This window comes from Alnus glutinosa, chromosome 3 (genome assembly GCF_958979055.1).
Source record: "Alnus glutinosa chromosome 3, dhAlnGlut1.1, whole genome shotgun sequence".
Classification (NCBI taxonomy): Eukaryota; Viridiplantae; Streptophyta; class Magnoliopsida; order Fagales; family Betulaceae; genus Alnus; species Alnus glutinosa.
This window is the reverse complement of record NC_084888.1, coordinates 33,820,291-33,847,079: the sequence shown is the minus strand read 5'-3', so window position 1 is coordinate 33,847,079 and position 26,789 is coordinate 33,820,291. Positions and strand designations below refer to the sequence as shown.

At 36.2% G+C, this 26,789-nt stretch overlaps 5 protein-coding genes across 7 annotated transcripts; 3 read left to right on the top strand and 2 right to left on the bottom strand.

Annotated features, from left to right (window-relative positions):
- The first annotated feature begins 216 nt into the window (after positions 1–216).
- Positions 217–1,323, top strand: LOC133862638 (uncharacterized). Its single transcript, XM_062298488.1, has 3 exons — positions 217–336; positions 431–536; positions 986–1,323. The coding sequence occupies exons 1-3, from the start codon at positions 304–306 to the stop codon at positions 1,135–1,137; spliced, it is 291 nt and encodes a 96-aa protein (XP_062154472.1). The 5' UTR covers positions 217–303; the 3' UTR covers positions 1,138–1,323.
- A 3,612-nt stretch (positions 1,324–4,935) lies between these two features.
- Positions 4,936–8,044, bottom strand: LOC133864710 (glutathione S-transferase DHAR2-like). Its single transcript, XM_062301118.1, has 6 exons — positions 7,888–8,044; positions 7,701–7,791; positions 7,424–7,567; positions 6,783–6,900; positions 6,541–6,681; positions 4,936–5,192 (listed from the first exon to the last, which is right to left on the bottom strand). Exons 1-6 carry the CDS (start codon positions 8,027–8,029, stop codon positions 5,106–5,108), a joined length of 723 nt encoding a protein of 240 aa, XP_062157102.1. The 5' UTR covers positions 8,030–8,044; the 3' UTR covers positions 4,936–5,105.
- Positions 8,045–12,585: 4,541 nt separating this feature from the next.
- Positions 12,586–17,694, top strand: LOC133862906 (uncharacterized). 3 transcript variants are annotated; one of them, XM_062298820.1, is made up of 5 exons: positions 12,586–13,032; positions 13,817–13,919; positions 14,136–16,060; positions 16,535–16,721; positions 16,841–17,694. In XM_062298820.1, exons 3-5 carry the CDS (start codon positions 14,138–14,140, stop codon positions 17,449–17,451), a joined length of 2,721 nt encoding a protein of 906 aa, XP_062154804.1. In that variant the 5' UTR covers positions 12,586–13,032; positions 13,817–13,919; positions 14,136–14,137; the 3' UTR covers positions 17,452–17,694. The 3 variants fall into 3 exon arrangements, with proteins under 3 accessions (XP_062154804.1, XP_062154802.1, XP_062154803.1); XM_062298818.1 differs by having other exon boundaries at positions 14,059–16,060; XM_062298819.1 differs by lacking the exon at positions 13,817–13,919 and having other exon boundaries at positions 14,059–16,060.
- Positions 17,695–18,952: 1,258 nt separating this feature from the next.
- On the top strand, positions 18,953–19,957 carry LOC133862908 (dirigent protein 25-like). The gene has a single exon (XM_062298823.1). It carries the CDS (start codon positions 19,016–19,018, stop codon positions 19,835–19,837), a length of 822 nt encoding a protein of 273 aa, XP_062154807.1. The 5' UTR covers positions 18,953–19,015; the 3' UTR covers positions 19,838–19,957.
- Positions 19,958–22,995: 3,038 nt separating this feature from the next.
- On the bottom strand, positions 22,996–24,437 carry LOC133862907 (dirigent protein 24-like). The gene has a single exon (XM_062298822.1). It carries the CDS (start codon positions 24,369–24,371, stop codon positions 23,169–23,171), a length of 1,203 nt encoding a protein of 400 aa, XP_062154806.1. The 5' UTR covers positions 24,372–24,437; the 3' UTR covers positions 22,996–23,168.
- Between the last annotated feature and the right edge of the window lie 2,352 nt (positions 24,438–26,789).

The following is a 26,789-nucleotide window of genomic DNA, read 5'->3' as shown; positions in this document are numbered from 1 at the left end:
TTTTTCTACTCTTCTCTTCGTCATATTTTAATAATAAAAGTAAGAAAGATAGAAAGGTAACTAGTTAGTAAACTAGTTTGTCTTTCATTATCATCGATCTATCTCCTAGCTATGTGGGTCTCTGGCCCCGCTTCACCACCCCTTCTACTGTTAGTATGTTATATATAGTTTACATCTCCAATATGGTATGCTGCTTCATATATATAGCACCTATTCTCTCATTCTCAAATCATAATAAACTTTTCCTATATTTCTTTAATTTGGTTACATATCGTCTTGCTGAAGATCAGAGATTATAGAATCATGGGAGACTCTTCTGCTTCATACATACACTTGGTAACTGAGATATATACCTTTTTTGTTAATTCATGACGAACTTTTGTTTTTGTTATTGTTGTTGACGATGGTCGGACTGGACCTACTTGTATAGGTGCACCACCTGATTGAGAAGTGTCTGATCTTCCACATGACTAAAGAAGAGTGCGTTGAAGCACTTTCAAAATATGGAAACGTCGAACCTGTCATCACCTCCACTGGTTTGTTTCTTTTAACTCGATCTCTCGATCTTATTGGTTTCCTGCCCCTCCAGTCCTCACAAGCTCACAACCAACACACGCAGACTCTCTCACACACATGCACACACGCACGCGTAAGAGAAAGAGAGAGAGAGAAGGCTGCAAAAAGAACAAGCTTAGTTGAGTTGTAAATGCTTGTTCTTATTTCAAAATTTGGCAAGCATGAAAACTTGTTTTAGCAGTGAACCAGATAGCTCGCGCTTTGCTCCGGCCTGTTTTTGGTTCGTAAAAACTTGTTTGGATCGAGCACGAACAACTAACGTACGTACGTAGCTCGGTTTGTGCTGGAAAAATGGTAACGTTAATAACTTACACACACGCACACTGACACACACACACAGAGATCATAGGATTAATGTAGTGGGAAAATGATAACGTTACAGACAACACATGCATCAATATATATGCAGTGTGGAATGAACTGGAGAAAGAAAACAAGCAATTCTTTGAGACCTATGCTCAATCTCAAGAGAGCAAAGCAGACGATCGGATTGTCGGAGGAAGGATAAGTCAAACGGTCAAGAAGATGATTCCGGATTCGTCCAAAGATTCCAACGGCTGACATGCATATATGAAAGCGATCTTACCTTTGGGTTATGGTTGTTTGCTAGCTACAGTTTAGTACCTTAAAATTCTACGATCCCGACTCCCTACACAAAATGACAGAACCATGCATATAATGTCAAATTATACGGGAGATCACGGATAAATCGCATCCAGTAGTAACCAATCAGGACAGGCCACGTTACTGCATGTATTATGTATCTATTATATTCGTCGGTGTATATCACCACGTCTTTCTATGTAAATTATTAAATTCTACAAAATAAAATTATATTCCTATAAAATCAGTTTTAGAAAGTGGATATTACCTTCTAACCCTTTTTATTGGGATTATGGATTCCATTATAATTTGATGCAATCTATAATTCGACAGAGACAATGAAAATTTGATATTAGTTTGAGGGATGTAAAGGGGGGGGGGGGGGGGGGGAGGGGGCGGCCAAGGCCACCTTTTCAATGTCTTAAAAAATAAAAATTATAAGGTAAAAAATAAAAATTTAGTTTATTGGCCTCTATTAAAAAAAATTTAATTATTGGTTCCTGCTCATAAGAACTTTTAACTCCGTCCCTATGGATGTACTTGTAATTTTTCAAAAAAAAAAAGTATATATATATATATATATATATTAATGTTGGATGCCTCTTACTATTTGTTTAATTTCTATAAAAAGAAAGAAAAGGGCACACCAAAAGTAAACAGTTTTGGACGAGTCACGAGTGTGCACTGTGCAGCACAATTTTAAAAAAAATAATAATAATTATTATTATTATTTGTTATAATCTTTCAAAGTCCAAGCTTGGGAGGCGTCAGGTGGGGCTGACCCAATTAATTGCAGACCCCACCAAATTATTGTAACAGAAATGGACAACCTTTTATCTTGGGAATCCTCGTGGATTAGGAGGTCCAATTACTTATATTTTCAAATATAAGTTCAAATAATTATAAAAAAATTCTGATCGAATCATGTGGGCATGTCGCCAGAGACGGAGGGAGGGTTGGGGCAGTAGGGCCATGGCCCCCCTCAACTCTTAAGAAGAAGAAAATTTTAAGGTAAAACAAAATAACTATTGGCCCTTACCCTCTATAGAATTTTTTCAGATTCCCTAGATGCCTACCCTCGACCACGAGAGGGAAAATATTTTCCAAGGGGCAAGAGAATCAGGATTCATGGCGTGTGATTTTTTTTTTCACTGTTTCAGGGGTTTTGGTAATTAGGTTAGAGAAGGTTGAAGATGACAAAGGTTGAAGACGATGATGCAGTCTTTTATTTCTTTTCAAAACGCACAGTTTAATCTTTGCCTTTTGTTTACAAAACGAGCGTTTAAATAACGCAAAACGCGTCGTTTAACTAAAAGCCTAAAATGAGTAACACTGCTACACCGTTTGTTGAGAAACCTGAGAGGCCATTTTGACATAAAACACGGTTTGACTTAACGCGGCAATGTCTGTAGAGAAGCCATTTTGACAAAAAGTTAAAAACTATGAAAACCTTAAAACAGTTGCAAGGCTTAAATAAAATAATACTCTGAAAGCCTAACAGCCAAACCTAGCTATATATTTAAAACTCTAATAGTAAATAAGTCAGTAAAATAAGTCTTGTCAAATTGTCATTGAAAATCAGAAACTGTTCACAATTTGCGAATTTTCTTAAATCAATTAGTTAGCTTTTCTTTTTCTTTTTCTTTTTCTCTATTTTTTTTTTTTTTTTTTTTTAAGACATGTAATCACACTTTTACATTGATTAAGCTTTTATATTTAGATTTTTATTCTAAATTAATGTTATATATATATATATATATATATATATATATATATATATATATATATATATATATATATATATATATATATACTTTAACTCCTATTAAAAAAATATATATATTTGGCCCCCTCTTATTAAAATATCTGGCTCCGTCCCTGTGTGGCGATGTCATTTCCCTTTTACCTATGTCAATCATGATGTCTTAAAAGCACTTACAGTAGATCATGTAAAATTTATTTTTAACTAAAATAGATAATGAAAATGTAAAAAAAGTCTTTAATTGGTTTATCTATTCAAAAGTTATAATAAATTTAGCCTCCATTTGTGAACAGTACAATAAACATAACAACTCTACATGGAGTTGTAGCGTTCACAAATCTATAATTATTTTATTATTTTTTTCTTTCTCCTTTTACCTTTTGCCTTTTAACTTATTAATAAAAAAGTAATAAAAAATAATAAAGAAAGAATATAGAGTTAAAGAATAAATAATTAGATGAATGATACCTTTTAAAATTATTTAGCTAAACTAAATAAAGTAAGTTTTAATTAGCTATTTTAGATTGAGAAATAAATAAGCCATTGAAAGTGGTCATGTCAGCATGTTGTAGCAGTGCTTGGTTTGATTTGAAGGGGATTTGGGTTTTGCATCATTCAGCACTTGATTAATGGGCCGGACCTTTTTTTACAAAACTTTAAAATTTCGAATTCCTCTTCCTAAACCCACAACCCCTTCGCGGCCCAAACCCTCTCCCCATAGACGGAATGAAAGCCGCTAGAGGCTTTTATTTCCAGGAATAAGGATGAAAAAGGTAATACTTTACAATAACTGTATATCTCACTTTGTTAACGTGACATTGTTAATTAATATTTAGATTTTATTTTTTTAAAAAGATTGATTCAATGACTAATTAGTAATATCACATCAACAAAACATGATCAAAATGTAGTTTTTAGCATTTCTTGGATGAAAAATATAGAATCTCAATCTCCTATCATTCATTTTTATTTTCAAGTTAGCAGTGGAAAACATACGAAACATCAAAACCATTCTCTGTTTTTTTTTTTTTTTTTGAAAAGTGCTTGTAATCTCATTAAAATGGAGACAAAAGCCTCTCAGCCAATACAGTATTAGAAATATAAGATGGATACGAGTCCAACCAAATTTGGTTTAAATTCTGACCGACTGCAAGCCTAGCAAGTTGGTGAGCCGCATTATTACCACATCTCCTGACTGCACCAACTTTCCACACAGGGAAATCCATAAGAATCTTCTTGGTTTTTGCAATAATACTCCCCAATTTACTGAACGAAAAATGATAGAAATACATCACTTTTACAACAAGTTTACAACAGCTCTCTCACATGGGGTGAGTCCTACACACTGTGGGGGTCACCCCATGTGAGAAGGCTGTTGTAAACTTGTTGTAAAAGTGATGTACGGGAATCAGTTCTCTTACTGAACTCTTCCTCCTCCGATTAAGAGCCGAAAACACCACGCTAGCATCACCCTCCAGGAAGATGGAATGAAGACCCAAAGTACGGCCAAGTTCAGCACCCAGTTTAGCACCGATCACTTCGGCAATCGACGGGTTCAAGATGAACTTCTGAACCGCACACTGAGCCGCAAGGACTGCCCCAAAATTGTTACGAGCAATGACACCCACCCCCAAAACCATTCTCTGCTAACCTCATCTTCTTGCATTTTATTCTTTGGTTAAATAAAAGTCGCCAGGCCATTTATCTTTTCTGTCTGTAATGTCAAATATTGTTTCTAACTTTCTAACTTTCTTTCTTTTTCTTTCTTTTTTTTTATTGGGGCTATTCTCCTTCTCAATTTCCTGCTTTTTGGTTGGTTTTGATATGTAATGCTTTTGATAAGAGTGCAGATGTCACACTCTGTCCAATGTTTCTTTTTTCTTCCAACTTTTTTGGGTTAGGTGGTTTCAACTTTCAACCCTCAACTTTAAACCCCATCATCTAATTCTTTGTAGGACTAACTGACAAATACCACAGCTGAGGGAACATGCACAGACTCCCAAAGGAAAAGGTAAATGCATAGATTGGCCAAGCTGACACACACATAGGAGAATACATTTATTAGACAAGACAACAAGCCGTGTCGATTTTTAGGTCTAACGTTCACAGGTCTCACCCACAGTTCATAACTACAGTTCAAATGCCTCGTAATTTTAGAACCATTTCATGCATTGACCTTCGGCTCCCATCCTGCAATTACGTGATCTTCTGCGGCCTTGGTTTTCTGAAAAGATTCCCGAGAGAAAAGCAGCTGCAAAATAACATCACAAAACAAAACTGACCATTAGTCAACCAAAATAACTCTAAATCTACTTCATTATATCCGAACCAGCAGGACTGCATGCCAGCATGTGGAATGAGACTATTTCCGAAGTCACTGCTTCTACAAGTAGAATAATCTAATATAACCTAAACAAGTTGAGCGACTAGTTCATCTTTCCTTATCAGTTTCGCACAAGTTTTATGATATGTAATTGGGGAAGGAGAGGTATGACCATACGAATTGATGACCTTCGCTTCATAAGACGTTGTTTTCAGCTGATTGAGCTACCCAAATTATATACAAGTAAAACATATATCTTGATCACTCTGTACTTATGTACATTGAGACTTATATTGTAATTCCACAAAGCATTAGTCGGACTTAAAGTGTGTGCATCAAGTATACCGGTGCACATACTGGGATTTGCAAAGGGAAAAAAGTAAACACCATTAGCTTCTCAAGATTTCGGGGGGTTTAACCTTCCAACAAACACTGTCTGTCCAAATTTCGGTATAAATTCAAAACCCAAATACTTGATTTTCTGTGCTCCAACCTCCAATTCAGAAAAAGTGATCCCTCAGATTACTACCATAAACATCTTTGGCCTATCATGAGTTCCCAATTATTGGCTTCAGAGATTTTCACCCTCAGATGCATTTCTACTTAAAAGGAAACCGCGTGAAAAGAAAGAATTGTCTTAAACAGATTCAGAGACACAGTCCTAAGTATCCTTGTCTGATGTCTCACAATCCCCAACTTCTGTTCAATTACTACCGTAAACATCATTGGCATATCATGAGTTCCCTATTATCGAGTATAGTGATTTTGACCCTCAGATGCATTTCTACTTAAAGGAATCTGTGTGAAAAGAAAGAACCATCTTAACCAAATTCAGAGATGCAGTCCAATATATCCTTATCACACAATGCCAAACTTCTGTAGAACAATTTTCAGACAAATTGTCCACCTAATCTTGCTCAGCAGGTACCACACCCGAATGCAATGGCCGATTACACAGCTGTTGCTTATTAGTATGACCACCACACTACCATTTATCTATACTGGTGTAGTAATCCTCGCAAGTCGCAACCAAACAAAACGCCTTATACATCAGGGGTAAAAGGGGTTCCCAAAATTCATCATACAAATAAAAATCCAAAAGAGAACCATTTCCTATTTATCAAAGCATAGATGCCAAACAGCTATATAAGATATTAGCTCCTCCATTTGATTGTTAAACACAAATAAACAAAAAAAAAAAAAAAAAAAAAAAAAAAAAAAAAAAAAAGGAACACAAAACTGCACCCAGTAAGCAACACAAATAACAACTGCATACCTTCTTGTAGTTGTGGAAATGAGTTAAGTTTTCTGGGACAGTCCATTTCTTGAAATGACCAAGGGCCACGTCGAGATGGTACAGTTTTGGTGCCAAACTCAAATCAACAGAAGTTATCTTCTCTCCAGCAATATATGGCCCCTGATTTCATCCTCCAACTTATCAGCGTAATTTTCCAAAGTAAAAACAAAGCAAAACTAACAACTCTTACAAGTGTATTCTTTAAATGTAAACACACATACATGTGCCTTAAGGTGTTCATCCAATGCCTTCAATTCATCAAGCAAAGCCTGTTCCGATCCGTCATTGGGATCCTTGCTCTTCAAGAATTTCACAAAAGCCCCAAAAATCTTTGATCCCCTGCAAGCTCACCATAAAAGGATGGTCAAAATTTATAAATATTTACCACAGGGTTTCTCAAATGAAAATCAAGCAAATAAAACAACCCATGGTGGCAAATCAATCCAAGTCCTTTGGGAGAGACCCATAACAAACGAAAATGAAAAATGAAAAAAACTATTTAATTAACAGACACAAAAACAATTAATTTCACAGGAGCAAAGCAAAAAGGACATCGCAAACATCCTCTAATTTTTTATAAAAATATATGTTATGTAAATAAACCTTGCATTAATCTTACTTATCATGAGCTTAGTTATGATATGTCCGCTAGACGCGACAAACATTCATCAAAATGAAGTACAATAAAAGAACAAGGGACGCTAAAATTTAAATTATACCAGTATAATTATAACATCTACCGCATATAAGCAAATGGAATGCCCTAATCCTTCAATTTTCCTATCCATATATCATATAGGAATCAAAAGAACCATGAAACACAAATCTAGACACACAAACACACAGAGACAGAGGAACATACACAGAGGCGAATTCAGGAGGAGGAGCGAGAGAAGGTTCAGCGTATTTCTCCTCGAGAACCCCAACAAGAACATCAGAGTCAGACACCCACTTGTCACCGAGCTTCACCACCGGCACCTTCCCTTCTGGGTTCACCTCCAAAAACCTATTAAATCATCATCATCACCCAAAACTATCACAAACCCATTTGCCGAAACACTTCAAAACAACACCAAAGGCAGCCAAAAAAAGAAAACTCTTAAAAGGATGTACATTAAGCCTCGGGCCTTGTAAAATACCATTGGGGTTTCTCAGTGAGATTGATGAGGTGCGGCTTGTACGGGATTTTCTTCTCCTCCAAAGTTAGGAGGACCCTTTGGGAAAATGGACCTGAAAACAAAAGGCACAACCAAAATAACACAAAGATTCGATCAAAACCCAGAAACTGTAATGAGAAACAGAAAGAGGGAGTTTATGTCAACATACAGTCTCCAAGAACATCAGGAGCACCAGCTGCAGCCTTGACAGCGACCTCAAGTTCCATTTGTTTGGTATCAGAGTGGGATGTTGAGAAAACAGTAGAATATTGGAGAAACTGAGAGCTATCACCTATGGAATGGCATATCATGCGGGTGGCAGTGGCACATATAAAAGCTTCTTGGGTTGGGGATAGAATAGTATTTTCATCAGTTGAATGAACCCGTCATTTCACGTTTACTAGAAAGTTTTTTGTCCTTTTCCATTTTTTTTTTTTTTGCAGGAATTGGGTAACTTTTTGCATTTGTGATTTTTATTAAGTTTTTTTTTTTTTTTTGGTTATATTTATGAAAAAAAGTTTTCGACAAAATTAGATTACAGATTTTTTTTTTAAAAAAAAAAAATATAATAATATATTACACTGACATGTATGTAAAAATTACATTTATTTTTAATTCTCACATTAATAAAAAAAAATATATAAAAATTTAAAATACATATAATTTAAAAGAATAAATTAAGAAGAAAAACTGTCCTACATTTATTTGCAATTTGAGGGATAACGTTTTTTAAGTTAATGAATACGTTTTTTTTTTAATAAGTAACTAAAAAAATGCAAGATTTGGTAATTGTACTTTATTAAAAATGAAGTAATTAACTTTTAAAAAAAAAATGCAAGATTTCCCCCAACAAAAAAAAAGAAAAAAAGAAAAGAAAAGAGAATTTAAAATTTCACTTGCTCCAAATAAAATAATATAAATTGTAATTTATTGTATGAAATCAATCCACTTCCATGAATCTGGCCATAATATCCCCCCAATTCACGATGCACTGTGATCTACGGTTCTGAGTCCCACGTACGTGCTTGAGAGGTTTTTTAAAAAGATTATCCAAACTGTCAGAAATGACACACTTTATACAGTTTACAGGCATGGATGGTGTATTGTCTCCACTCTCCATCCTCCTATAAGTTTTGTTAAACTTTTTCTTTCTGCTTCTCTCTTTGGTTTTTTTTTTTTTTTTTTTTTTTTTTTTTTATAAAAAATTTAAAAAAAAAAATACTAAAATCTGTTTTTATCTTTATATTGCATTATAATAATTTTTTTAAACAAAAAAATAAATAAATTAAAAATTAAATTGGGTAAGAAGAATTTTATTTAATTTAGTCTATTAAACTAACACGTGTTTAAAACACATGTGAAAACCACATATTTATTTTAGACATATATTAATTCAATAGACTAAATTAAAAAAACTTTATTCCAATATATATGTATGTTGTGCATTTAAAAAAAAAAAAAAGAAGAAGAAGATTAAGGAGGTTTTCTGGTCTTAATCTCACGACAAGTTCCTGTCTTGCAAAAGCAAAACCGAATGAGTTCGACATATATAGTGCCAGTGGTGCTTGCAATAATTGGACTTATTTCATTGTCAACTTCTCCACAAGAATGGGTTCACTTGTTTGCATTTGCTAAAGCTCTACCACATATTCCTCCTCCACAATGTCAGAAAAGGGAAAAGCATGAGAGCGATCGATGGGTCTTGATCACTTTTACTTTTGCTAAAGTTTTCCTCTTTCATTGGACAACGTACGTAGACAAATATTTTGCTGAATCAAGAGAATAGGTTAATAGTTTAAAATAGTTAAATTTTTGGCTATTTATAAGCTATTCACCAGTGTGTTGTTGTGTTTTTGGAGTGTTTTTTATTTATAAAAAGTATTTTCATGTGACATAAAAAATAAAAAAAAATAAAAAATTGTGTTTGTTAATATATTTATTTTGAAAAAAATAAAATTTTAACAAACAAAGCCTTTATATATATCTTTACCATTAATTTTCACATAAAGCCTTTTGGGGTTAGAGTTAGAGCCTAGAGGTGACCTAATGGCCACCGGTCAATGTAGAATTCTTGTTGGAGGGAAGAATGGGAGATGAGAATTAATAACCTGAAAAGGAACCATGTGATTTTAGATTTAAAATGAATTTCACATTTTGAAAACAAAAATCATTTTAAAATGGTTAGAGGATTCTTTTAGTAGAGTCGCTAGATTTTACTAGCCAAAATATTAACTATCTATTTTTTTAAACACTCCCAACAACCTTACAATTTTAGTTATCAACTTTCACTATTTCATTTAAATATTATTTTTCAAAGATTTATTTATTCTTTTTTTAACATTTATATTTTTGAATATTTCTCTTTTTTTTAATTGTTATATTTTTGAATATCTTATCCTAATGGTCATATATATATATATATATTAACGGTCATATTTTTTCAAAAAAGATCACATGCTTTCAGTATAAATAAAGGATATTTCAAAAAATATATATATATAAATAAAGGATAGGATAAAAAATAAAGAAAAGAAAGAGAAATGAATGGTTGCTTTGAGTGTGAAAAATAAATAAACTCATCAAACAAAAATTATCATTTTGCTAAAGTTATTGGGGAAGGTTTTTTTAAAAAAAATTAATTAATTATATTTTTAAAACTGTTACCAAACCAACCATCTCACTCATTTCAATCGTAATGACGATGTCCCCTCCGTTGGCGTTGCTATCACATTTAATTTCAACACATCATAAACTTGACTTCATAAAATAAAAATAAAAAATAAAAAAAATAAAATCATAAACGTGGCTTTTGGCCCAATGGCCACTTCAGAACTTGGGAAAACTTTAATGGGCCTTGAGTCAGGCCTAATTGAGAAATTACAAAACTCTTAAGGCTTAAAACTTAAACATTCAGGCCCAATAAAAACACGTTTACTTTCTGGGTCAGAAAAAAGTAGGCCTTTTAGCCAACAAAGCCTGAATTATATGGGGCGGGAAACAGAAACCCTAGTTTTGAGCCAAAAAAAGGCCGAAAATGGAAAAGAAACGAAACCCACACAAATCTCGCGTGGGAGGCAAAATGCAACTACAGACATATTTTCTTATTCCTAAAATAAAGGAATAATTTGTCAATTACGTATATTTTATTGAAAAAATAATAAACGTGCTACATTTTTTAAGTATATTTTGATAAATCAATAAAAATAGATTAAAATTGAAAAAGAAGGATTAACATTTGAAGTCAACAGGGGAAGTATGGATAAATATTTTAAATGTGGGAATATACTCCTACGTCGGAGTCCTAGTTTTTTATATTTTGAGATAGACATAAATTTCTTACAAATTTGTTTGTAGAAAATTTTCTACAATCCACATGTAAGAGTAATTTTTTTAAAGTATGTAAGAATCACATATTTTTAATAGCATTAATAAAAAAAAAAAAAAGTTAGAAGTACAAAATAACATGTGCTTCTCACATCCCAATTGACACATTAATTTTAGATATAGTTTGTAGGAAAATTATGTCATTTTGAGATATGATACATTTAGGAGTGACCACGTGGCCGCGGGGGGGGGGGGTTTGGCCCCGGCCCGCACCCTGTGGGTTGGGAAAATTGGACCTGTGGCCATAGGGGTAAAGAGTGTATCTGCATGGTTGCGGTTTGTGTGGGGTGGGGTTGTGTGAGGGCGGGTGTGCAAATATCCTTGGTTCGGGCCAAAATTCTCAATCTTCTTAGATTTGAGATATGTGTGTTTCAAATGAAAGGAAATTAAGCAACAAATCGAAAGAAAGATAAAGATTTGAGAGAAACGAAAATACGTACATCATCGCGCGCGCGCGCGCGGGGGGGGGGGTTTGTGTTAGGGTTTTTTTAGTGTGTGTTATTGCGGTGCAGTGCGGGGCAAGGCGAGCCCCTAGTATTTTTCAAGACCCAAACCCGCAATCCGCACAGCATCGCATGGGTTAGACAAAATCCAACCTGTAACCGATAAAAAGTAAAAACCCCTTAAAACCAGGAAAATTCTGGGTGGGGCGAGTGGGTACATTTTTGCTCACCCTTAGATACGTTTATAACTTCCATGCAACTCTTGTACAACTTCAATAACTTTTTTCAAAATCAATCATTAGATATGTAAGACCCACATGCAGAAAAGTAAATCAAATTGTTAGTTTTGTCTTTTTTTTTTTTTTTAAAAAAAAATTGTTAGAATTATATAGAAGTTGCAAACGTATCATATTTCTATCTCATATATTTTGGATATATAGAATTGTATAGAAGTTGTAGATGCATGATATGTCAAACTTAAAGCTGTCTTATCTATTCCAAAGAGAATTCTATTACTTAAAACACTTCTTCTTCTTTTTTTAATATTTTTTTACTTATATTGTTAATTTTAAATTAAAAAAAAAATCAACAAATAAAATTTCCATAGAGAATATGCAAATAATCTTACCTAAACTACTATTGAAGGAATAATTTTCTCTTAAATCATGGTTCTTTATAATTTATAGGATATTCTAATAAGTATAACTGTTTAAAACATAACCATTACTTTCAAATTGAAATGATTGAGAATTTAGTATTATCATTTTTAAAATATTGTAAACATTTAAATAATAAACGTTGGATTGATAAAAATGGTAGTTTTTTTTATGTCATAAAATTTAATTTAATTTTAAAATAATAATTAAAATGTAAAGAATTATGCATACAAGATAGATCTGTGTTTGTGGACAGATCAAACTCTCGTAAGAAAGCCACATCTTTGTGGCGCGAACTACGCTAACAGGACAATAAAAATTCGCGCGTAGAAGTAGAAACGACAAATTATTAAAAAAAGAAGAAACGAACCCCACCAATCCAACACGTACACACACAAACAAATCTCCCATATTTTCTCTCTGTTTTCCGATCGTTTCAGTCGTTTTCTCAGGCAATTTCTTTCTCATACACGTCTCTACTTCTTTCAATTCCGTTTCTCTAACCAAATATACATCCATACCCATTTCCCAGAATCGCTTCCCCGACCAAACTTGCGTGTCCAGAGAGCAGAACGATTTTCCGCCGATTTTGACGTTTTATTTGATAACATTTCTGGTTGACCAACTCGGCCTGTATGTCGGCGCCTCTTTTTCTTGGTTGATTTATAATCAAGACCGGGAAGTGATTTGGAACTCTCTTGGTAGATTTGTGATAGTTGCAAATGAAGTGAGTTCGATGAGAATTCTTGCATGCGATAAAAGGATTTGAATGATGGGTACGCATTGAAAGCCAGAATCATTGTAATGATGAAGAGAATTGAGAGAAAAAAGGTCAGCTTTGCTCTTTTTTTCGTAATTGAGTTCTGGGTCTTGGTCCTTTTTTTTCCTTGGTAATTTCTGGGTTTTGTTTCGTTTTGATTTTTGCGTGTGATTTTGTCAAAGTGGGTTTTATTTCTTGTGGGAATTTAGTAAGGTTGTTCTGTTGTAGTGGCATCAATATGATTTTGTTTAGTTTTTGTTTCAATTGACCGTAGGGTGGTTGTAATTATTATGGAACTGTTTTGAAGGATTACTGTATGGGATTGTCCCTTTTTATAACCCATGACGGTAGTCGGTAGGTACCGATTACTCATGAACTTTACACTTGTTTGGTTGTTTCATTGTTGTTCTAATAACTGCCTACTAAAAAAAGTTGTCTCAATCATTTGGTCTCAGTGTGTTGATTGCATGGAACTTTACCATTTTGTATTCGTGGAGTGTCTAGAAATTTTTTTCTCGATCTCACAGGACGCTCACATGGGCCTCTCAAAACGAGGTTAACTTCTGCTTTAATTTTCATATGTTCGAGTTATTTATCATAAATTTTTCCTCTTCTTTTCTTTCTTTCTTTCTTTTTTTCAAAGCTGATAGATATGATTTAGGATATGATGTTCCCGATTCTAGGGGGATTTTCCTTTTTATATGCTCTTTTTGACCGTGTTTAGGCTTAAAATATAGTTTTTGTTGTTGTTTGTCGAAGGCCATTAGCTATTTCCTGTTCTCTGGAAGCTTTTTCTTTTATTATTATTGATTTTTTTTAATGAGTTCTATGTGCATATTTATTTAAATCTTATAGAATCAAATTTCCCGGAAGCAGGGAGGTTTTAAGACTCACAATTGCTCCAAATTTTGCATCTGATTTTTGTTGTTGCTGTGGCATTACTACAAAGGAAGAAATGGTAAGTAGCCTTTTCTTGTTTTTGTTCTTATGGGGATTTAAAATCTTGATTAGTTGTTTGCTTTAATTTTTTCATAATCAGATGGCAGTAATTACTATATGTTCCCTTCTTCATATAGCATTCTCTCTGTTTGACGCAGATTTCTACTTTCATTTTCTAAAAGACACTTGAGTTTTAGCGAGTGTTTAGTCAAACTAGTGACAGATTTGTCAACAGAAATGGAATCTAGGGAGCAAATGCCAAGCGTTATTGCAAGATTGATGGGTATTGATGAACTCCCGCCTCAGCAGCCTGTCCAAAAAAAACAAAGAGTGCTTTCCGATTATTATTTACAGAGAGTTGCATCTATAGGTGTCCGGGAGAAGCGTTCATCCCATGAGCGTCCTTCATTTAGGATGAGCATTGAAGAGCAAAAGGAATTAAGTTACATATTTAGAGTATTGGATAAATTAAATAGATATAAGCACCATAACCTGTCAGTTGAAGATGGGAGGCTAAGCTCAAGCTCATCAGATGAAAAAATGGCGTTCATAAGGCAGAATTTTTTAGATTCAAAATGCATTTCAGGGGATGGGAGGCTAAGCTCAAGCTCATCAGAAGAAAAAATGGCATTCATAAAGCAGAATATTTTAGATTCAAAATGCATTCCAGGGGATAGGAAGCTTCAAAACCAGAAGGAACTTCAAGATGCAATGGACATTACAGATTGGAAAGCTTCAAAACCAAAATATTTCCAAGAACCAGATTCTTCGTTTACCAAGCACTCTCAAGATTGGAAAGGTGTCCCTCCTGACCCACAATCTGGGCATGTTACTGTCTCAATGTCATCATGTACTTCTTACAGTAGCAATATTGACAGAAGTAGGAATCTAGGGAGGACAACTGTACCAGGAAATTTTAAATTGCTGCAGAAACCTGAGAATGGCCTTTTTGGAAATTCCTATAGAGAACTTGGCCTTGATAATATATGCGAGTTTTCAAGATCTCGATTGGAGTCAAACAGTGATCATGCCCCCACAAAAATTGTTATTTTGAAACCAAACCATGGCAAGGCTGAGAATGATGCAAGACGTTTCTCTTCACCTAGTTCTTATGAAGGCTCTTTTTTGGGTGATAGGAAGTCAAAAGATGTTCCTGCTCCTCAAAATAGGAAATTACACATTGAAGTCAAAGAGAGGAAGAATTTGGCCTATGACATTGAACCTACTAGGCAATGGCCTGGAGTGTCAAGTGAAAGTTCAGGAGAAGTTACCAAACGAACAAGGCATGGCACAATTGGGATTCCAAAAAAGTTACCAAGGTCAGGATTGAGGGTTGATGGCACCTTTGTTGAAGAGTCTGAGATGATGATGCCTTCAAATTTCTATTATTCAAAGAATCAATGCAAGTCCTTTTCCTTTTCGCATGGGTCATATGTCACCAGGGAAGCAAAAAAGCAAATCTCCGAACAAGGGAAGATGAATAACAAGTTTGAAAAGGATGGTTTGAAGAACGGCTCTGTCAGAAACTTACCAAGGTCCAGATGTCTTCCTGCATCTTCCTCTGCCACTGGGAGTACTAGAATCAGGACCAGATATGAAGGTCTTCAAAGTGACTGGTATTTGAGCCTGGAACAGTCTGTTAATTGGGCACAGCACAGGTCAAGAAACCAAAATTTGAACCAGAAATATGGTTTAGAAAGTAGAAACTTATTCAGCTATAAGAAATCACATTCTTTTACCTGCTTGGATTTGGAAAGTGATCATACTGTAGAAGAGATGTGTGTGGTTCTAGATGAGGTGAAGAACAAACTTGAGAAGGGTCTGTCTAATCAGGATTTCTTGGATCCTCAGTCATCGAGTTCCAGTGTTTCTTACTCTGATTTCGAAACTGATCACATTGTACAAGATACAAGGGTGGTGGAAGCTAAGCTGAAGAACAAGCTTGAGAACAACATGTCTGAACAGAATGCCCTTCTTCCTAATCCATCAGTTTTTAGTGTTACCTCGGTGAGCATGGCAACTGATGTGGTGACTGATGCAGAGAGTAACGTTGTGGGCAGGCCTTCTGGAAATTCCAAGGAAGAGCAGTTTGAACTAGCTCCCTGCATCTTAGAGACAAATTCTGATTCTAGTCATGCCTCAGATACTTTGATTCAGCAGGTTTGATGCTTCTTTCTTATGAGATATTCAATTAATTAATTTATATTCACTAAGCTCTTATTAATTTAACCAATTTCTATCGTACCTGCAAAATTCAACATTTTTACCATCTTTTTAAGAAGTACCATTTAATTTTTTCTAAAACAATATGGAATCATAGTTTCAAGTGACTCAAAATCATCAGTTTATTTTATGCTCAAAATAAAAATTAACGTTTGTCTGCAGTGTCTAGAATCAAACACCATGGATCTTCTCCTCCTTCTCAACATTTGGTCTTTTATAAATCCCAATTGTTAGTTTATAGCCACTGCATGTGTGTGTTTTTGTATGAATGATTCTCGTATATATTCAATATTTCCAATTCTCATGCCAATTCTGAATTTTTATCTTGAAAGTTTGTTGTGTTCACTTATCTTTAGACTTATTTTACCAATATTTTGCTTCAATTCTACTGAATTTTGTTATGAATTGCAGGAAACATCAGTTGGATTCCGTGAAGAAGGTTCTGTTTTCTCACAGTGCTCTCGCACATGGCAAGAATCCAAATTGACCTTGGAAGAGGCTTATCATCCTAGTCCAGTTTCAGTTCTGGAACCACCTTTCAAAGAAGAGTCTTCATCCAGTTCTGAGTTCTTAGAGAGTGTCAGCAGTGACTTCTGTGGTGAGTTCATTAGAACTGTGACTCATAATATTAACCCACATTCTTTAGTTCAAGTTCTTTCTATATATATATTTTTCCCCTCTTTGGCTGGGTTCATGGATGCAACTTTCTGATATCAGATTTCTCGGAAACACACTCAGAAGGACATGAAATTGTCGTGTCAAGTGATGAAGATTCTGGGGAAGGATCTGTAGACGACCCTGAAGAAAACAAAGATTTAATGGGATTGTTTAGAGTTGAAGAAGGTAGGGATTTCTCCTACCTCATTGATGTCTTAACCGAGGCAGGTTTTCATGGCGGGATCCTGGATATGAACTTCAGTACCTGGCACTCTCCAGAATGCCCAATAAGCCTTTCAAGTTTTGAGACCCTAGAAAAAAAGTGTGGTGAGCAGGCTTCCTGGAAGAGATCGGAAAGGCGGCTTCTTTTTGACCGAATAAATTCCGGGCTGATGGAGATACTCCAGCCATGCATGGGTATGCCCAAATGGGCAAAGCCTGCATCAAAAAGATTCAACTCCAGGCTGAGTCAGGACATGATTGAGGAAGAGTTGTGGATGTTTCTGGTCAGCCAAGAACAGGAAGTGAGCAAGGACCCAACAGTGAAAGTGCTGGAAAAGGAGCTGGGATCTTTAGATTTAGGAGATGATATCGATTTTATAGGTAGAGAAATAGAGAGATTATTGATTGATGAGCTTGCGGCAGAGGTTTTTGGCATGGACAATTTTTGAACACTAGTGTTATGTTTTTGGCGGATATCTATATAGTATGAGAACCATTCTGAAAGAGAGATTTCTGTATATAGCAATCGTTTTGATCCGAGTGAAAATAGTGTGGAGAGATATAGGCATAAATTCAGTTTTGTTCATACATGAGGGTATTGATATATTATCAAGGGTTCTCGTATTTCTGAGGGATAATTGTATCATGATCTTTGTGTAAAATTCTTTTTCAATTTACTATTTATTTAGTTATTGAAGTTTCAAAAAATCTGCCTTTTGATTTGCAAGTATTATGAACAATGATTGATACGAGGATGCAAGTAAAACCAAGGGATAACAGGATTAGCAACCTTATTAGTCAGCAAACTCTCTCAAAGGGATGTTTTGAGGTAGGAGCCAAAACAAGAAACTAGAGGATTTTCCCAACTTCATATAGGAATGGTTTTGAAGAATTCTGATAGCCATAATAAAAGATGTACATGAATCCAGTTAACATGTTTAATATTTTGGATAGTAATTAACCACTTACTAATTGATTCTCTACCAGGTGCATAATTTAGCTAAGGTTATCGTTAAACATATCATAGATCAAGTTTAGATAGGAGAAATTCCATATTGTACTTGTGATGTTTTGTTAGAGCAATTTGCGCTATTTCATTAATTGAATAATAAAAGTATTACAACTTCATAAAAAAAAACAAAAAACAAAAAAAAACTAGTGTTATCCGAATGGTGTGATCAATAAACTTATGCACTTTATACTTACAACTTTTTTACAGCATGCTAACACATCAACATGTGACTGAAATCACTTCATCTGCTATTTTTTTTTTTTTTTTTTTTTTAACAGCCTCTGATCACATAAGTTGTGAGTTGTAGGTGCTAAATTACCATTTATCCCAAAAGTTTAAATCAATAGGAAAATGTAAATTTATTCATTTAATCATTACTTTAATACTCTCCCTCACGTGTGGGTTCAAACTCTCTATTAATAGGTAATGCCCAACACGTGAAATATTTTGATTAAAATGAGAGGTAAATGAAGGAGATATGATTCGAACTCAGAACCTCTGCCCTGATACCATATTAAATCACTATTTATTCCAAAAGCTTAAGTCAATAAAAAGAGGTTAAATTTAATCATTTAATCAATACTTTAACTATAGGTCTAATATTTTTTTTCTTCTTCTAAATGAGCTTATTTCAGGTTGCAAGTCAAATAAATGTATTCTTTAGGTTACCTAAACCCTTGTCCTAGCCAAATAATTATTTTTTCATCCACTCATAAGTTGGGTCAATTTCATGCAAAGTTAGGACCTAGGATCCAACATAAAATATGCAGCAACTCCATCTCATCAACTCCTATTTCAACTAGCTGGGTGTATTTCAAATTGACATAAACAATTGTATTCAAACCCAAAACATGCACCAAATCCATCTCATCAACTCCTATATCGAAGCTCAAGCTATATATACGCACACTTGCCTTTAGAATTCTACACATCATCAATACACCAAAGCTTGTCTTCTCAAAGTACTCTGTTTTATCTCATTTCTCAGCAAATACATTCCAATGGAAACCCACAAGGCCATCGCCAACCTTTTGTTCCTCACCCTCACCATTTTGTCTGCCACATCAGCAAGAATTCTCGACGAGCAACCAGCAGTGCCCGTGGTTCCACCAGAAGCAACCAATGGAGTTGACACACCTGTCACCAATGCTGACCCTTCCCATACCTTAACCTTTTTCCTGCATGACATACTCGGAGGGTCAAACCCGACGGCTGAAGCCGTGACAGGGATAGTCAACAACCCAGCCATCAACGGTCAACTCCCATTTGCCAAGCCCAATGGGGCAGTCCTTCCAGTCAGCAACGGTAATAACGGTCTTACCGACAACAACAACAACAACAACATTCCATTCCTCACCGGCCTCAGTGGCGCCACAGCGGCTGTGATGCAAAACAACGGAGGATTTGGAAACGTCCCGGTCGTCAATGGCGGTCAACTCCCGTCAGGTAACACCCTCCAGAAGCTCATGTTTGGCACCATGACCGTGTTCGACGATGAGCTGACCGAGGGGCACGAGCTCCGGTCAGGATTGGTGGGAAAGGCGCAAGGGTTCTATGTGGGGAGCTCGGAAGACGGTACCGGTCAGACCATGGCGTTTACCGTTATGTTTGAGAGAGGGCGTTACGCCGATAGCCTTAGTTTCTTCGGGATCCATAGGACTGCCGTGTCAGAGTCCCAGCTAGCCATCATGGGTGGGACTGGGAAGTATGTTAACGCGAAAGGATTTGCCACGGTTAAGACCTACGCGGAGACCAATAATCAGCAGCATGAGACTGACGGCTTGGAGACGTTGCTGGAGTTCACTGTTTATGTAACTTACTGATGCGTTTGTGTTTGAGACATCAATATTTGTGGGTTTTTAACTCTATTGTGATCCTAAGGAGGATGACATTTGAGGATTTAAGCTCGATCTTTAAATAGCAATGTTTTTATTATTTGTCAATCTGGAGTAACCAATTATGTATGTGTTGTAACACTGTAAGCTCTTTTTTTTTTTTTTTTTTTTTAAGTTAATTAACATTGTAAGCTTTGATGTCAATCTATTGGAACTTGTGGTTAATTAACTCATGTGAGTGAAAAAATAATTAAGTTTCACATTGGAAAGGAAACATATCATAAAAATGGTTGGTTAATTTATAACATAATTGCGTCTAAACTGAACCTCTGTCTCTCCTTGGTTGTTCGTGGATTCCATTATCAAGAAGTGTATTCACGGCTTTTTGTACCAATTTCTTGTGACACATTAATTACTAATTTTTTTGGGGTAGATCTACTTGTTGTTAATAGATCTATAAGAGTTTTGTTCCGATAAATCACTCTTTTATAAAGTTCATTAGTATCTGAGCTTATTAGTTTACCCCATCTATAATGATCAGTCTCAACTCGAGAGGAAGAACTGGTAATAGACATAAAACCATGCATCAATTCTAGTTCTATATTTGTTCGAATAAAATGCTTAACTAATGAGACTATAATATAATATATTAGGAGACCAATGTTATCAAAGCCAAAAGTTAAATACGGTAAATGTTGAACACAATATGATGGTAGAGTAGACTGAAGAAGCACTTGGCTTGCCTGCATAGTTGTGAGTGTTGGGCTCTAGGTGATGATCACTTGGTAAAAAAAAAAAAAAAAAAACTTCCCCTTAAGGGAAGTACTGTAGATGTGGTGAATATGGAATCACACGTGAGGTGGGATTGTCGAATATACACACGTGAGTAAAAATATCAGTCGTTAAGATAACATACTTGGGCTCAATTAAATTAGCTTAAGCTTTAATTTTGGATTAAATGGTGTTCTAATATATTATATTAATCTCATTAAAAGAATAAATCTCCCCAAAACTGCTTCCATTGACGGGCTACTTATAACCATAGTCATCTGCATATATATAAAAGAGCCCAACTTCAACATAAATATACGGATATCTTTCAATCCCAAAAACTACCATGTATCTTTTTTCCTCCTAACAAAAGCAAATTAATACCTCCCAATTCCAAAAGAACTAGCACGCTATTCGATCTCCATACAAAAGGACAATCTTGAGTCAATTTCACAATTTTACTCTTCAATTTCCCCCCCCCCCCACCCCCCCCCCCCCCCCCCCCCCCCCCCCCCCAATTTGCAAAAGGTGGCTCTGCCCCTGACTCCAGCATTATAAATTTCACCTAGCCTGCATGTTCTAGGTAAAAAATAATCAATCTTGAAGCTAGTGTGCCTATAGCATTAGTCACTAACATTATCTACAGAGGTCCATAAATTATTAAAGTCATGACCAAAATGACAAAAAAAAAAAAAGAACTTATAATGCATTTTAGGGGTGCATTTTGTGTTTGATTTTAAAAAGCTGTTATGATAAAATAAACGAAAAAATTGTTTTTATGTTTTTAAGAATATTTTTGTATTTGAAATGTTTGTTAACGTTTTTAAAAAGTTAAGACAAAATGCAGAAAACATATAATGCTCCGTTTGCTTCGGCGTAAAATGATTTCTGAAAAATGATTTCGACATTTTTCGGTGTTTGGTAGGGGCGAAAATAATAGTCAATCGGAAAATGATTTCTGTTTAACCAAAAATGTCATTTTCCGAAGAAGCCAGATGCATTCGACCCCTATTAAACGACACAGTCGACCATTATCGAAATCCGACAGCATCCGGGCAATGTCATCGGAATCTAGCCATTTTCGCCGGAATTCGATCAGCCTAGATTCCGGCAACCGTATTCCGGCTATCTGGCCAGAATTTGTCCGGAACGGCCAGATTCCGGCAGGCTGGCCAGACAGATCATGCCAGAACCACCGGTCGGCCGGATCTGACCTGAAAATTTCGACCAGAACGGCCCGATTCCGGCGGTTCTAGCAGATTCCGGCCAGTATGCTGGAATTCGGCCAACCTAGATTCCGACGAAACTGTTCAAATTTCGGCCTTTATCTTGGATTCTGACTATAGTAGTCGGAATGGCGGAATTCGGTAAAAGTGGCCGAAATCCTATCAGTCAGTTTAAATGTTTTGAATAAAAATTGATTTTTATAGGTTAATATGATTGAATAAAAATATTAAAAATATTTGTAATTTTCTGTACGCCCCAAACACCGAAAAATGCTTTCGGCGAAAAATATTTTCCAGAAAAACGACTTCCCTGAAATCATTTTACGACAGAAACCATTTTACGTCGAAACAAACGAAGCATAAGTTTCAACAAACGAACCCCCCCCCCCCCCTTTTTTTTACGTCGAAACAAACGGAACCCCCCCCCCCCCCCCTCCCCCCTTTTTTTCGATATGTAGTTAATTAATGTGGGACATGGAATTAGTTGGATTAAGTTGAGCTTTACTGAACTATATAAGATAATTGGTCTTTGCAACTAACAATGATACATCAATTAATTAATTAAATCAATTTAAATTTTGAGAAACTTAAGCCATTATTGATTGAGACATGCACGTTAGATTTACGTACATCTTTGGTACATTTTTTTATGTATATATTTTTTTAAATCAATCTCTCATTCATATATATATATATATATATATATATATATATATATGAAAGATTCACAAAAGATATAAATTGATTAAGAGATCAAGACCATAACCTCCGGGCATTAATTAACTTGATGGCTAGAATTATGTCTGGACCTGCACCACAGACGAAGGGACGCTCTTTTAAATATAAAATTTAATAATTTAATTAATATTATAACATATTCAAAACTCACGTGTACGTAGACTAGCAACAACTTATGACCTGTCGTGCTGTAGGATTTTATCTTTATGTCCTGTAATAATCTAGCTTAAATTATTTTCAATCCTTCCCTCTCCCTATTTTTGTTTTTATTTGATGAAGCAGATTTTCGCACTGCTGATTGCTGAATCGGAGATGATGGGTACTTGCAAAATAAGGAAAAAAATACCGAAATAACGCCGACCCTGGCCTCCCGGAATCGGGGAACCTCCGATGGTTAACGTTAATAAAGGATTATGAGAATAAAACTCAATAAAGAGTGTTTTTTTTTCATTCAAATTTCACATACTAGAAAGATACATCAAAGAGACACTGAAATAGGCACTGAAATAGGCACACCCACTACAATCACCAGGTAAATCATAATCACCCAACCCAAAAGCACAAACACTGCACAGTTGAGTGTACTACTCAGAAAGGTAAACACTGAACTGCAGGATTGTGTCCACGCCGTCCGTAGTGTGCTGATCCTCCAAATGAAGCGTCTCCACCGTAGCATACCCTTTAGCGTTCTCGTACTTCCCGGTTCCGCCAACCACCGCAATCTGAGACTCCAGCGACGCTGTCCGATGCACCCCAAAGAAGCTGATCGTATCCTCCACCACCTCATGCTGACCAGCACCGTGCAGCAACACAGTCACCGCCATTGTCTGGCTCGTCCCATCCAACGAGCTCGCCAAGTAAAACCCTTGCGCTTTGCCAACCACAGCGGAACCCAGCACGTGACCCTCCGTCAATTCGTCGTCGATCACCGTCAGTGACCCAAACATTAGCTTCTGGAGCGTGGCACCCGATGGCAACTGACCGGCGGTTACGAAAGGCAGGTTGTTTCCGCCATTGACGATGCCGTTGTTGCCGCTGTTCTGGATGACGGTGGAGGCTTGGGGGCCAACGCCGTTGAGTCCCGCGAGGTAGGGCAGGTTGTTGTTGTTGAGGATACCGTTGAGGTTTGCGTTGCTCAGTGGGACCCCACCGCTGACTGGGAAGATGTCGTTGTTGGGTGTGGTAAAAGGGAGGCCGTTGATTTGGGTATTGGCTATGATCCCAGTGACCACCCTGGCTGATGGGTGTATGCCACCTAGGATGTCATGCATGAAGAAGGTCAACCCAGAGGCTTGTGGGCCGCCAGGTTTTGCCAACGTAGCACCGGCGGTGGTAGCCACCGGGGCAACTGGGCCAGTTGGTGCTGGGATGGTGGGACCAACTACAGGAGTCACAGGGGTTGGCACAGTATCAGGTTCTTCTGGCTCGGGTTGTGGCGAATCGACAATTGGCTCAACGGGCTCAGGTTGTGGCGAGTCAACATCTGGCTCGACATCTGGACTAGCTACCGGTGCCACATCAACGTCAACTTCAACGTCATTAGCCACAGTGGAGGCAGGGATTTGGCCACTTGGCAATATTGCGGTGGTGGGACCAACCTGTGGAGTTACATCTGGGACAGGTGTTGCTGTGGGATTGGTAGATTGGGGTGGGTACGGGAGGATTGGGGGTTGTGGGTCCACTTCGTCAAGGATCCTGGCAGAGTTGGCGCACCCAATGGTGATTGCTAGGAGCACGAGGCAGAAGAAGCCTTTGAGTGTGTTGGCGGTGATAGCAAGTTTGGCCATTTTTGAGGTGTGAAGAGGTTAAAAAGCTAAGAGAATGTTTGAGTGCACTTGTGTTGCTGAGGGGAGTATTCTCTATGGCTATATATATATATATATATATATATATATATAGTCTAAGGAGAGCCATATGAGGAGATCGATTGGAACACCTAGGAGTGGAGCTGATATAACGGAGTTGTTGCATCCTTTCTCTTCTAGGGTGTGTTTGGTTGAAACACCTAACTCTTGTTTTATAGAATATCTTATAGAACATCAAAAGGAGGCAATGGGGCTCAAGTGGAGCAGATCAGTGTTTAAATGAAACACTTGTAATAATTGGTTGGATTCCTTTCTAACTTCAAAATTTTGAGAATAGGTGTCACATGAGTCAAAGACAAGTTAACCAAAATAAACTTTTTTTTAAGAAGGTAAAACAACATTTTTTTTTTTTTTTACCTAATGATAAGGTGCGTGGTTACTATTTGTTTTGATTCATATCGGTTAAACTGATAGATAGAAAATAGTAAACTATCACAATTTGACTTTGATTATTTGCATTTTGTGGCACTTACAATGAGCATGTCATTCATTTCTGATTTTTTTTTTTTTTTTTTTTTGAACAAATAGCATGTGCTATTTCAAGTCTAAAATGCCCGAAGGCTACATCGTGAGCAATGAGGGACATACCCCCCCACACACTCTTAAGTCAGAAGGATCTAACTTAAAAACAATTACATATGTAGAATCCCAAATTTTACTAAAATTACAATCAACCCCTAACAAAGAAAATTCTAGTAAAACCTGAGCCACACATAGGCAATTGTACCTAGAAACAAGAGAATATACAAACACATCTAGCAAAAATTTCAACCCAACACGTCGGAGGATAACACTGTCTTCGTCGGAGACCGGCGCGTGTGCGACACGCGCCTCCCCCGAAACCGCCAACCAACAGATCAGTCCCCCAGAGCCCCGCCACCGCCTTTGCCCAGCGAAAAAACGCCGGAACGAGACCTCCACGCGCCCGACGAAGAGAAAACTTCACTGGCGCGTGACGATCACGCGCCGGCCACCATTTCTGATTATTAGGATCTAGTCTAATGTATATTTAGACTACATTATCAGGATCTGTACATTTTACTTTCGAATTTGTAAAACCGATTCAATGTAGCTCCAGCTTGTCTAAAGATGCAGAAGCCCATTTGCTTGTCACTAAATATGTGATACAATTCCTTCCCATATAGATGGTATCCATTTACTTTACCTCTTCTTCTTTTTTTTTCTTTTTTTTTTTTTTAAGGAAAGATCGAGTTTTGGTGCCTTTACTTGTTAATCAAATATTTAGATTGTTAAATTTTAGGAATAATTACATTTAGACCGGCCCATCTAAAAAATTATGGGCATTCGGGTCAGTACTGGCCCAAGGAGGAGATAACAGAATTCCTGAAAAGTCCTATCCCGGAAGATAGACGCTAAGCAGCCAAATCAGCAGCACTCTCAGAAAGCCCTATCCCGGGAGTCAGATACCAAGCATCTTTTTCCGAGAATACTCGACAAGAGGTAAATATAGATTGGGTCCCGGGAATGCAGACAGTCCGGGACCGAAAGTCAACTCAGCCAGCTAAGGTCTGGGACAAGCATCTCTCGAAAACTCAGGCATCAGTAATTTCAGGAAATTCGGATTAGGACTCTACTCCAAGTAAAATTGAAGTAGGAGTCATAATATGGGTTTAGTAGGAATCATAATCCAAGTTTAAGTCTAAGTCGATAAGTAATCCTATTCCAGGTAGTATCAGAATAGAACTCCTAGTCTAAATCTCTAGGATCAGACATATGTCTAATAAAGGATCAAAGTCCAAGTGGAACTCAGACAACACTCCTAGATCAAGAAGGAGTAGGAAACCTAATTTGGGTTTTATTCAACTTCTTTACTTATAAATAGGCCCATACTCCATGTATAAACTGAAACTGAACTTTTATGCATTGATCATACTTTTATCTCAAAAGCTAATTATGCATCGGTTCTTTTAGTTGTTTAATTTGCAGTGATCGTAGGAGCATGAAGAACATCAAAGAACATGCCATTTACACTATACCGAAAACTGTACCAACATTAAATATTGAAAAACTCCTACATATTCATCCAGAAAAGGGCTAAAAAAGAAACTCCATTTAAGCTCAAAGTTAACAAAATTACTTTGATGAGGCGTGTGAGATTAGATAATATTTGAAATATTTTAATTGAATATAGGGATAAATTGTATAGTCAAAGTTCGAACTTAAAATCAAAGCTCTAATATTATATTAAATCACTACTAATTCTAAAAAGTTTAAACCAACTAAAAAATTAATTTAATTATTTAATTATTATTTTAACAAATACGAATTTTTCTTCTTTTCTCTCATTGGCCCAATTAATCACTCAATATATAAGAGCAA

Bases quoted from the DNA above. Each gene is read 5' to 3' on its own strand.
- LOC133862638 (XM_062298488.1), top strand. From the start codon at position 304: ATGGGAGACTCTTCTGCTTCATACATACACTTG. The intron at 337-430 runs GTAACTGAGATA...CTACTTGTATAG, and splicing joins CTGCTTCATACATACACTTG to GTGCACCACCTGATTGAGAA. The intron at 537-985 runs GTTTGTTTCTTT...ATATATATGCAG, and splicing joins ACCTGTCATCACCTCCACTG to TGTGGAATGAACTGGAGAAA.
- LOC133864710 (XM_062301118.1), bottom strand. From the start codon at position 8,029: ATGATATGCCATTCCATAGGTGATAGCTCTCAGTTTCTCCAATATTCT. The intron at 7,568-7,700 runs GTATTTTACAAG...ATGATTTAATAG, and splicing joins CTCACTGAGAAACCCCAATG to GTTTTTGGAGGTGAACCCAG. The intron at 5,193-6,540 runs GTATGCAGTTGT...GTTATTTTGCAG, and splicing joins ATTTCCACAACTACAAGAAG to CTGCTTTTCTCTCGGGAATC.
- LOC133862906 (XM_062298819.1), top strand. From the start codon at position 14,138: ATGGAATCTAGGGAGCAAATGCCAAGCGTTATTGCAAGATTGATGGGT. The intron at 16,061-16,534 runs GTTTGATGCTTC...TATGAATTGCAG, and splicing joins CAGATACTTTGATTCAGCAG to GAAACATCAGTTGGATTCCG. The intron at 16,722-16,840 runs GTGAGTTCATTA...TTCTGATATCAG, and splicing joins TGTCAGCAGTGACTTCTGTG to ATTTCTCGGAAACACACTCA.
- LOC133862908 (XM_062298823.1), top strand. From the start codon at position 19,016: ATGGAAACCCACAAGGCCATCGCCAACCTTTTGTTCCTCACCCTCACC.
- LOC133862907 (XM_062298822.1), bottom strand. From the start codon at position 24,371: ATGGCCAAACTTGCTATCACCGCCAACACACTCAAAGGCTTCTTCTGC.